The sequence below is a fragment of the Phoxinus phoxinus genome, assembly GCF_949152265.1.
Source record: "Phoxinus phoxinus genome assembly, chromosome: 9".
In the NCBI taxonomy this organism is placed as follows: domain Eukaryota; kingdom Metazoa; phylum Chordata; class Actinopteri; order Cypriniformes; family Leuciscidae; genus Phoxinus; species Phoxinus phoxinus.
The window spans coordinates 32,952,339-32,964,742 of NC_136884.1; the positions used below are offsets into that span (position 1 = coordinate 32,952,339).

General features: G+C 38.2%; 3 protein-coding genes across 3 annotated transcripts in view; 2 read left to right on the forward strand and 1 right to left on the reverse strand.

Moving 5' to 3' along the window:
- Positions 1-1,784, forward strand: part of LOC307004697 (polyunsaturated fatty acid 5-lipoxygenase-like) — a 33,967-nt gene extending 32,183 nt beyond the window's left edge. Inside the window, exon 15 of the mRNA XM_079624103.1 lies at positions 704-1,784. Coding sequence (XP_079480229.1) covers positions 704-883 — 180 coding nt within the window. The 3' untranslated portion in view covers positions 884-1,784. The remainder of the gene's footprint in view (positions 1-703) is intronic.
- The window catches only part of LOC307004726 (uncharacterized protein), a 284,714-nt gene that overhangs the window by 212,626 nt on the left and 59,684 nt on the right, over positions 1-12,404 (reverse strand). The window lies entirely within an intron of this gene.
- The window catches only part of LOC307004696 (protein NLRC3-like), a 78,600-nt gene continuing 77,686 nt past the window's right edge, over positions 11,491-12,404 (forward strand). Inside the window, exon 1 of the mRNA XM_079624102.1 lies at positions 11,491-11,563. The gene's annotated coding sequence lies outside the window, so the exon portion shown is untranslated. The remainder of the gene's footprint in view (positions 11,564-12,404) is intronic.

A 12,404-nucleotide genomic window follows, 5' to 3' on the forward strand; every position in this document is an offset into this window, starting at 1 on the left:
GCTGAGGAGGTATAGGGCATCAAGGTATCCTTAAAAAGAAAAAAGGCCAAAGATTGTGTTTTAAATTATATAGGCTCATGTATATTTTAAAATGTTCTAATTGCTGCAGATTGTTTGCTTGCTTCAGTTTATGTGTTCTGTGCCAATGCCTACGTACAAGTATTTTCAGTATGTATCTTATTTATCTGAGGTAAATCAAACACAAAACTCACGTATCCTTGCTTGATGATGAATGAGAACACAATGAGCCCAACGTGCGGTTGAAATTTAAAAGACTGATTTTCCCGCTTCAGGGCCGTGACGAGTACATTATGTAGTCCAGTGGTTGTCCACATCTAGGCACAACCTTAAGCAATGGCCCTGAATAGTGGTTTAATGTCAACATTGTGACAATGTTGTAACAACCTTCACCACACAACATAGTTATTGCAACCTTTTGGCCATGTTGTTAAAACGTTGTTAGAAGGTCGGGTACATTGTGGCAAAGTTCTGTGTTTGCTGGGTAAATAAATTTTTACAATTTTAATTTTTTAAAGACACATGGCTTAAAAATAAAAATAAAGTGCTTTGCAGTGTCACGCATTCCAAAAATAATATCCATTCAGTTTTTTCCCCCACATTTTATGAGCACGTTTCTTTTTTGAACATTTTCTTATGTGAAAATTTTTGTTCTCCTCTCTGAAGAATTTTCTTTTTTTCCCAGCTGTTCTTAGGCATGTATCCAGATATGTACTTCACAGAGCAACCAGTGAAGGAAGCCATAAAGACTTTCCGCAAGAAACTAGAAGAGGTGGCCAACAGCATCAAGCTTCGGAATGAAGGGTTAACAATGGATTATTGTTATTTGTCCCCAGACAAAATCCCCAACAGTGTCGCAATTTGAGAAAACATTTTGCCAGGCCTAACCATAGCGTTTATGGCAAATTGATGCTTGACATAGAGAGAGAGCTAGAGCTTTACTTAAAATATAAGGTATAGTAAAAAAGAGCATTGTTTTTCAGAAATTATGTTTGATTAACACTTATTGTATTTAACTCTGTTGCTGGAAAGTAAGGGTTATTACTTTGTAACGCCATCTGTGCATGTATGTTTCTAATCTGCGGGTGATTGTTGGCTTGTGTCATAATCCATTTATTTTTGTCTTTCTTTTTATTCTTTTCTGAATACACATAAACTTGCTTAATCATATATCCATACTATGGTATTCATTTACATAGTCATCATTACTCATTTGACATATTGTTTGTAGTCCATTTAAGATGATCATTTAACTTGTATTGAAATTATTTTTACCCTAAAGTTATATTGTTATCTTACATCTGTATTGATTTTTTGTTCTTTTATACACATTTTGTTGTTGGTGTGTAACTTACAGTAGATGCTGTGGCAGGAATAACATTCTAGCTTAATTTCTGTTGTTATGAGGGTGCCTTATCTTCAAGGTTTTCGATGAAGATAAAGAATCGATGTAATGGGCATGAAATATTACTTTCATGAATGGTGTAAAGAAAATGTTTTGAGATTGTGTGCTTTGAACATATTTGACTGCAATTCAGAGATTCTATAATGTTTTCCATTACATATTATATTGCAATATTTTTGTTTGTGGTAATCTCATGATAACTGTTTTCTATTTTCCATCATAAGGATTTTTTTCCTGGTCTTTGCCATCTTATAAATGCAACTGTGTGTTCACTATAGTTTTAGCAAAGAATTATGCCAGGCAACAACTTTGGTGTATTTCTTGTTTTAACTTTAATAAAATAAAAATGTTTCACCCCTCGATCAAAAAGTGTATTCATTTCATACCTTTAAACAGTGTAACTCAACCCCTGGTCAGAGCCTAACTCCACCCACTGGCAATATTCGAAAAAATACTGTAAAAGTGGGCAGAGCCCAGCGGAGACAGAGGGTGCGAAGCGGGGGCGGGGCTGAGCGAGGGGCATGCATTTGAGACCCGCAGTGACAGATTGATTGACAGCTGTCAGACAAAAACAGAGATATCAAGTCTCCCTCTACAGTTAAAAATGATTCTGTCTCAACAGGTGCACCTGTGGGCACTGCAGCTCACTGTCCCTGGTAGAGAATGTTTGTTGTAGGGAGATACCCAAGGTATAGTTATGAAATATGATAAGACCAGAGTGTTAAGTCCAGGTAATTAATTTAATAAGTACTATACAAAAAATACACAACCCCCACATATCAAATAATAAATGTATCATCCTAACAAAGTAGTAATAAATATTCTCATGTTGTAGGTAGTACACAGGTGTGACCAGATTGGTGGAGTGAAACCCCTATGTGTTGCCAGCTGTATATGGCAGTTACATCCAGTTATTTGGTGAAATGAAAGAGACACTTGTAAACAGGTTACTTCCAGGAAGAAATATCAATATTTTTTATAAATAATTTATTACATTTTTAACCCTCCACTTCAATATACATGTGCACCACCTCTCTTTCAGCTTTTATAGACACCTTGCATATCGCAATGTCGTTAGGTGGTGCTGGGGATACCTAGGCCAACACGTTCGGGTGGTCATACCTTCATGTGCTGTGACACGGATCAGGGAAGTTTCCTGAAGGACCATACAGAGGTTTCCTGTCAGGGTTCTGTCACTTCGGTCTGGGTTATATTCTGGCTGACATTCCCAATTTGTCCTGTGTTTATGTTTAGTCTGGTTTATTGTGAGTACATGGCTTGTCTTGTATTCCTTGTGCCATGTGCTCTCCTGTCAATTGTCTAGCCCCTCCCATCTCGTTACCTGATAATTGATCAATCTTCCCCACCTGCTTTGTTCGTTACCCTCTTTGGTTTGCTCCCTATTTAGTCTCCCTGTGTTTGCAGTCCTGTGCTGGTTCGTTGTCCATGTTCCCTAGTGTTTCCTGTTCCTGCCAGATGCCTGTCTTGTTTTCCCACACGGGGAGTTTTGGTTTGTAGTTTTGTTTTATTTATTTATTCAATAAATACCCATTTGTTTTCTGCTCTTGAGTCCTTGCTCCTTTCACTAACCCAGTCTGTGACAGAACGAACCAGCCAACTGAGGACTCAGCAAAACAATGGGTATCTTCTTTTTTCCATCTCCCTGCCCCTCCGCTCATCAGATGAAGGAGAGACGTAGCAAGCTCCTTTCTCTTCGGCAAGGGGAGAACAGTGTGAAGGAGCTTGCTTACCAATTCCTGTATTTAGCGGAGGGGCTCAACATCAGCGACGCAGAGCTAAAGGACACATTCAACACCAGCCTTAATGAGCCTGTGCCTAGTGATGGCCAAATGAAGCGTTTCGAAGCATTATTGCTTTCTGATACAATTGTGTCGAAAATGGTTCATTACTCTTCTTTGTTGCAGAACGGCTGCGGCCGAGGACCAACGAGATCTCGCTAATTCACGTGTGATCGCGCGATATGTAGTTTCGATAAACAGAACCACCAAACCAGGAACAGTTTTCCGCAATGATCATCATATTTTCTGCCAAATATGATCCGCCATGATCACGGTGTATTTTATTTTGAAAATTAAATGGATATTTTATTTTGGTTTGTTCTGTTTTTTGCTCGGCTTCCTGTCCTGCGCACTCTGCCCTGTAGTGCTGCGGAGCTCTCCGGCATCCGGCAAAAATAGAAGCTCTGCGTATCAGCTCCGGAGGGCTGCGGATCGCCTGAGTAGAAACGCAGCCGTTCCGCAGTCAGTGAAAATACACACATTGACTTTAATGGAAACCGATTGACTCCGTCGCCGTGCCGGAGCCGTAACGCATCTGGTGGAAATTGGGGGTTAGTGCTGTGAAACTCATTTATGTAGGTGCATTTTATGTGTTCACCTTGATAATAAAACATTAAGCATGATGTGCGTGTGTGTAATTATTTCTTTAGACAAGGACAGAAGATCAGACCGGCTTAAAAAAAGTTGGAAACCATCACAGAAATTGTAATGGTTTCTATTAAAATACCAATATGAACTATTGGCTTTTACCATTTAAACCACTACAGAATTATTTTTGGGACATATTCCATTAGGATTTAACCCTCTGGGGACCAAAAACGCGCCGGCGTGTTTGCCTCGGTTTTTTTCACATAGCAGCAAAATAGACTTAAAATACTCCCGTCATTTTTTGTCATACAGGCTTAAGAAATATGAAAAAATAAACTGTTAAATGTCTTCTTTTTTATGGGTTCACTTAAAATCGAAATAAAACATTGTGCTTTTGTAAAATAAAGTAAACAGGGTGTGCTTTCTGCCTCTGTGAACTTTTTTTCAAGACCACGGGCCTGTTTCAATAAGGAGGTTCAACCAACTCTGAGTTAAAACTTGAACTCTGAGTTGACTTACCCTGAGATGGGAAACTCTGAGTTTTCGGTTTCAGATCAGCTGAAATTAGTTAGTTCAATCAACTCTAAGTTGACTCTGAGTTGAGCGCGTGCACCACAACTATAAAAAGCCATTATCAATGGAGCGCAGATATTATGAGTAACCATGGCAACAGCGCCAGACAAAAAGAGGAATTACTGTTATACAGTGTTGGGTGTAATTAATTACTAAGTAATCTAAATATTGTAATTTAATTAAAGGGATTACTCTTAATTCTTCTGTAATTTAAAATAAAATATGATGTAATTACATTAAATAGGCTACTGCATAGACTATAGAACAATTCTGTATAAAACATTAGTGGATTTAACATAAATTTTTAAAAGGTATATTTTGAATGTAACCTTCTCCCTCTACACACTTTGGTCAATTCAAGAATAATTCATGCAATTGTATATTGTTCATTTTGAAAGCATTAGAAGTGCAGTTTCTTGTCTCTCCTCATTGTATTGTTCAAGTGGTTGAGGTTGATATGGGACTTAGTAATTAATAATAAGTAGACCAATACTTTCTAAAGATAGTAATTATTACATTAATCTAATTACACTGTTGAAGATGTCATTTGTAGTTAGTAATTAATAACTATTTTAAAGTAACTGTTATATCAGAGGTGAAACTGGAAGAACAGTTATTCAACCTAATTTTAATTTTCATGAAGGCTAGGTGCAATCCTGCAGGCATTAAAAGAACGTGGCAGCAGCTGAAAAAAAAAATTATATATAAAAACATAATTCAATCAGGTAAGGGTTGAGCATATCATGGGTGTATGCTATCTGACTTTACAAACATTTTACATATTACATAACTAAATAGCATGCAGTGTCTAGCAGTGCAGCAGCATTTTTGGCTGAGGGAATTCCTTCATCAGAGCCGGTCACTCCCGGAGATCCAAGGGCCTTCATAAAATGTAAGAGGTCTATGTGTTATTTTTTATATAGGGTATTTTTGATATTTCCATTTATTTTTCCATTTTACTTTGGGTTGGGTTTTTCGTTGGTCCCAATAGATTCTGATATCTATAGGGACTAATATCTATCTAGAGACTAATATCTGTCTTTTGGAGCCTCCTGTCCCAACAGAACGCCAGACAGTTGTAAGTTGCCTTCTTAATACACCAGAAATTATGACAAATAGTGTTATAAAGTGTACAAATGCTCATCTTCACAGGATGATGGGGATGAAGAAACAGTTTCTGCTGCCACAGAGAGGCCTACAGGGTAATGTTAATATTATGTGTCTACACATCAGACAATCTACACATTCACATTTGTATGTGGTGTATGGAGCTAAATGAGTCTCAATAAAGATAAATGCACACACTACATTCACATATGCACACACAGGATTCATACATGCACACACATGATTCATAAATACACACACAGGATACACAAATGCGCACAAAATTCACAAATGCACACACAGAATTTAAAAAGCAAAGAAGATTCACAAATGCATACAAAATTCATAAATACACACACAATTCAGAAATACAAACAAAATTTACAAATGCACTCAAGATTCACAAATGCACAGGGCAAGATTCAGACGTGTATTTCTGATGCACACACAAATATATATTGATTTACAAACTGCTTGCGGTCTGTGAACTTCACTGCATTTGTGTGTGAATTTTGAGACTCCCTTGACTTGGCTCGACACACAAATGCCTTTTTTTAAACAGGGAATGATCAGCAACCAATCAGATATCTCCCTTGGTTTAGCCAATCACAAGAACGCACCCCACGTGGGGGATTGTTTACTCATAAGCCAATCACATGAATGCGTTCACACAGTGCATATGCATGTGGCGCGGGCGCGGTGGAGTTCTGTCTGTCAGTTGGTTGAGACATAGACATCATATTATAGATAGACGCCCTATCGACCGCTACTGTATGGGAAGCCAAACAAACCAAAAGTGGGACGAGACAGCGGGGGTTTACAGAGCTCGCGCCGCGCTGACATGTCATCTGCGCGGTTCAATGGTCCGAGCCGCGCGGCCGACTCGTCAGCGCAGCGCGGACGTGTTTCCTAGCGACAACCAATGGGCAGCGCGGCGCGAACAATCCTCACCAGCGCTGCACTGATCAAACAGCGCAGCGCAAACCATACATGCAAATAAATGTACAATAAAGAAACCCCAGCTTCCTTACAAAAAATTGGTTCTCTGCTGAAGTTTAGGAGTTTTTCCCTACAGAAGACAAAGAAGAAGAAAGACTAGATGAAATGCATACATTTCTTATGTTTATTATAGCTATTTAATACTGTTAGTAAGGAGTAGTGTTGTGCGTCGATACTTTGAAGAACTGCACATATATAGAGGCTACGGAAAGAGCTGTACAAAGCAGAAACTTCAATGACTTTCAATTTCGTAGTCGTCTTGAGGAGCATGCCAACCTTCTGGAAATTATATCGGACAGTTTACATGTTGTATGTTAGTAAGTTTTGCATTCAGCCATCATTTGTAGACTTTAAGCTTTTTATGTCTGAATTCCATAATCATTTGTTAATTTTGAATAAAATGTTAAAACTAAAGATCAATTTTATGTTATTGATATTTTGTGATATTGATTTATAGGGTGAATTCAGTGTGATTTGGACACTTTTTGCTATTGAGATTAATTGGAAAAAGTGTCCCTCCCAATCAACCTGAATACACACACACACACACACACACACACACACACACACACACACTATATCGCCTATATATAGTCTAAATAGTATTCAGGTTGATAGGGAGGGACACTTTTTCCAATTAATCTCAATAGCAAAAAGTGTCCAAATCACACTGAATTCACCCTATAAATCAATATCACAAAATATCAATAACATAAAATTGATCTTTAGTTTTAACATTTTATTCAAAATTAACAAATGATTATGGAATTCAGACATAAAAAGCTTAAAGTCTACAAATGATGGCTGAATGCAAAACTTACTAACATACAACATGTAAACTGTCCAATATAATTTCCAGAAGGTTGGCGTGCTCCTCAAGACGACTACGAAATTGAAAGTCATTGAAGTTTCTGCTTTGTACAGCTCTTTCCGTAGCCTCTATATATGTGCAGTTCTTCAAAGTATCGACGCACAACACTACTCCTTACTAACAGTATTAAATAGCTATAATAAACATAAGAAATGTATGCATTTCATCTAGTCTTTCTTCTTCTTTGTCTTCTGTAGGGAAAAACTCCTAAACTTCAGCAGAGAACCAATTTTTTGTAAGGAAGCTGGGGTTTCTTTATTGTACATTTATTGGCATGTATGGTTTGCGCTGCGCTGTTTGATCAGTGCAGCGCTGGTGAGGATTGTTCGCGCCGCGCTGCCCATTGGTTGTCGCTAGGAAACACGTCCGCGCTGCGCTGACGAGTCGGCCGCGCGGCTCGGACCATTGAACCGCGCAGATGACATGTCAGCGCGGCGCGAGCTCTGTAAACCCCCGCTGTCTCGTCCCACTTTTGGTTTGTTTGGCTTCCCATACAGTAGCGGTCGATAGGGCGTCTATCTATAATATGATGTCTATGTCTCAACCAACTGACAGACAGAACTCCACCGCGCCCGCGCCACATGCATTTCGCGCTGTGTGAACGCATTCATGTGATTGGCTTATGAGTAAACAATCCCCCACGTGGGGTGCGTTATTGTGATTGGCTAAACCAAGGGAGATATCTGATTGGTTGCTGATCATTCCCTGTTTAAAAAAAGGCATTTGTGTGTCGAGCCAAGTCAAGGGAGTCTCAAAATTCACACACAAATGCAGTGAAGTTCACAGACCGCAAGCAGTTTGTAAATCAATATATATTTGTGTGTGCATCAGAAATACACGTCTGAATCTTGCCCTGTGCATTTCTGAATCTTGAGTGCATTTGTAAATTTTGTTTGTATTTCTGAATTGTGTGTGTATTTATGAATTTTGTATGCATTTGTGAATCTTCTGTGCTTTTTAAATTCTGTGTGTGCATTTGTGAATTTTGTGCGCATTTGTGTATCCTGTGTGTGTATTTATGAATCATGTGTGTGCATGTATGAATCCTGTGTGTGCATATGTGAATGTAGTGTGTGCATTTATCTTTATTGAGACTCATTTAGCTCCATAGGTGTAGCCTATAGAATCGAAGTTTATATCTAAGTATAAACGGACATTCTTATCCCCCAAGTGATTTTCAGTAAATGCCACAGTTTAATTCTGTAGAATTTGTTTAGAACTACATGATGTAACTCTAAAGTACTGTATTTTCAGTTGCCAGTTGAGGAGTTATATATACTTCATCTTATTAATTTCTTTTTTAAAACAGCGGAAAAAACAGCTATAAATAAATGTACAGAAAGAATGAAGTGTTCAAACACCGCTTCCTCTTTAAAAAAGGGGAGGAGACCGCAAGAAACTCTGGGTTTACCGAAGAAAACCTGCTCCCAACCAGGTTAGGTTCACAGAGTATGTTGCCATGGTAACTGACTCTGAGTATAAGTTACCTCTCTTTCAGAAACGGGCTTGACTTACTCTGCTTTCTCGGGTTTGATATACCTCCCATTCTGAAACGGAAAACCCAGAGTTTCCCTCATTTCAGGGTTAACATACTCAGAGTTTTCACTTAACCTCCTTTCTGAAACAGGCCCCTGCTGTCCAATAGCTTCTTCAGCTAAATAAATAATTACAAAAGGCCTACTGATGTTTTTTGTTATTGTATTTTCAATATAGGCTATTATTTTTGCATAAATATATCTGTTTATAGTAATAAACATACCGTTTGTTTGAAAACTGATTTTTTGTCATCCTTGCTGCAAGCTTACAAGAGTGATAATATCATTAAATGTGAAGGGGGGCCCTGAAATATTTTCTTAGGAAAAAAAAACATTCTCAGACAAATAAAGGTTGGGAACCACTGATCTAAGAGGTCAACCTGTGTGAGTGGAATAACAGTTGTCAGAATTTTGACACTTTTCCATCTACCTATTAATCTTTCAATGTGTATTCTCACATAAGACAAACACCTTGATATCTCCACTTCTTGAGCAGAGAGCTGCTTCCTTCCTTTGGTAAAGTGAGGGATCCTAAGGGTGGCACCACGTGTGGCAAGCTCATCTCTAATGGTAAAACCACGATCTGCTAGTATCTCATCATTATACTCTAGAAGGTCATAAAATCTAGACTCAGCTGTAATTTGTTTATCCGAAACACGCCCGCCCCAACCTGCCGACAGAAAAGTAATGGCTCCTGCAGGTGACATGCCAACCAAATATTTAACAGTGTTGTGGCTTTTATAAGTCGAGTATGTCTGGGCTCTGGAGGATAAATTTGTGGGTCTGTTGATAAAAATTTCTGGACAGTCAATAATGCACCAGCAACGTTTATATTTGGGTTTTAAACATTTTGGCATATTCTTTAATATTGCATGCTTGCTTGGCCACTTGAGGAGAGGCTTTAAAGCCACAGACATAGCAGGGAGCCAACTTCTCAAAATTTTAGAGATGTCACATTCTGTGACATTAAATCTTAAAGCAATATTCTTGTTGCTGAGCCCTAATTTTAGTTTCATTAGGATGACAAATAGATGATCCTCCAGGTTCATAGAGCTACAATATATAAACAGGATGACCTGATTCATCCTAATAATGACTGGTGAATAAGTGATGACGTCATGCCCGGCGCGTTGCAGAACAACACAAGACAAACAATTGTGGTTAAAAAGTATATTATTATTTTTTTTAGAAAATGACCAGTCGATTCGCTAGATAAGGCCCTATTCCTCAGCTGGGATCGAGGAGAGTCCTTTGAAGCACTTAAAACAGCCTCCTACGTCCATTTCATTTGATATCATTGATGTCTGTTCTAGGATGCAATGGCGTATGTTCTGCATCCATTTCAACAATAAAACCCACAAAAAAATCTAAATGTTCTTCCAGGAACAAGTAACAAGACCTATACTTTGAAGTTGAGATGGAAAACTCTATAATTAACTCTATAACTATATAATATATAACATTATTAACAAACAATAATTGTTAATAATAATAATAACAATTATTATTATTATTTGTCATGAGTCAGGTAGCCTTCTCTGTCTCCCTCTTCTAGTTGTACTCGCACACACTCTCATTTACACACACACACATACTTCACGCTCCTCCAATTGTCCTCAGCTGTTTCTAATCGCTACTTGTTATCACGCTCATTCTCTCACACCTGTTCTCTCTTCCTTCTAATTATGTCTGCTACTTCTAGCTTCCCCTTTTCTCTGCTGTTTGCCAGATTATTTCTTACCCAGATGTATGCGTGTGATTTCTATTACCTGCTGTTCCTATCCTGTCCTGTCTTATCCGAGACCGTCAAACTTCCAGCATGGCTCAGGTCTGTCTTCGTTTGCTTGTTAATAACCATATGCTCTACACTCTGTCCAGCCTGCCCGCTGCTGACAAGCACCCAGAGCGATCATCTCATCAACCTGATTGCGCTCAAGAGATCAGGGGATAGTGCCCGCTGGATCCCCGCTGGACTGTTTGCTGTTGCCCTTTTCTAAGAAGAGACCTTCTGCCTTTTGTTATTGAGCGTCGTCATTTACGACTGGATTTCTGTTATTTATCCGAAGAAGGATTTACTTTGTTTGAACTTATCTCTCTCTCACCATTAAAAGAGACTGTTATTGCATCTACGCTTTTGGGTCATATCTTTCCTTATAACAATTATTATTACTGCTGGCAAACTCAAGGTAACTTTTTCTCAATATTTTTTTTGACAGATTTAAACACTGTTTGTCATTCATGGATAAGCATGTAAGACCCATATTTGCTCAGTGGCAATGTTTTCTCTTTGAATATGAGGGATTCCAGATTCAAATCCAACCAAATTGAACACTTAATGATTTTTTTATTACTCTACACAATAAAACTTGAGCTGAGTGTCTGATTGGCATCTATGTAAAATGTAAGTATGCCTGGACAGTTTATATGTTTAACTCCAAAAAAATAGAAGGTGGCATGAGAAGTTTGAGTGGCACTCTCATGTACCACTATTGGCCAATCACAGCCCTCTGCTGTTAGGATAGACCAGTCACAGTCGCGATAATACTTGTTATTTGATCCCTCAGTCACAGTAATAGAAATCGAAACCAAAAGTTTGAATTCTGCACATGGTAAAACGCCATTTTAGACTGCTGAACAAACGACTACTCGAGTTCTATCATATTTATTGGTAAGTCCAGTAATGTCCTTCTCAGAACTTTCCTGAAGTTTTCATATAAATATCTTGATGTGTGTGTGTGGTATTTATTTATGATCAAACTAATTGAGAGTTAACTGCAGGGTACTCGAGGCGTGAGGCAAAATATAACGTTTATCATATATACATTTCTGCAAAATATGAATCAGTCCAGGTTTTGATGAGGTTTTCTCAACATTCACATCGACGTCAACATTTGTTTTCTATTTTCCTCAATGTTGTAGCCACAGGTTGGGTTGGGCCTTCCCAGAAAACGTGCATAGATACTGTTTTCTCTAGGTTCCATTCTTTGTTTTCTCTGTTTCATCGTGACCATGGAAACAGTTATTCATGCAGAATAAGGGAGGTACGTGCAGAGCCCATAAACTATAACTAAACTATATGTCGGTTAATTCTGTTTTCTGATTTTCCACAAATTGAACTAACCTATTCCATGAATTTACCTGTTCCTCTGGACATTGAATATTGTTTCTTTTCCCAAATCGTCACTCACGTTTTCTTTGGGAGGGGATTATTTTCGTTCATTTTTAATCCCTGTATTTGCATCCTTTACTATGGCAAAGAAGAAAAACACTTTATCATAGTAGTTTCCATCTTTATCTCACATCCAATAAAATGTTTACACAGTTGTTGAACACGGCTCTAGCCTAGTGCATTTCACACGCGCAGGTGATTCAGTTTTTTTCTTCAACACAGCATCAAATAGATATTCATATATTGCTCGTGTGGAAGATAAAATGTGCTCTTCTGACCTTTTACAATTAGTGTTCATTGCTTTGGAACGTTGGAAGAAAACGCAAATATATTAGACGTG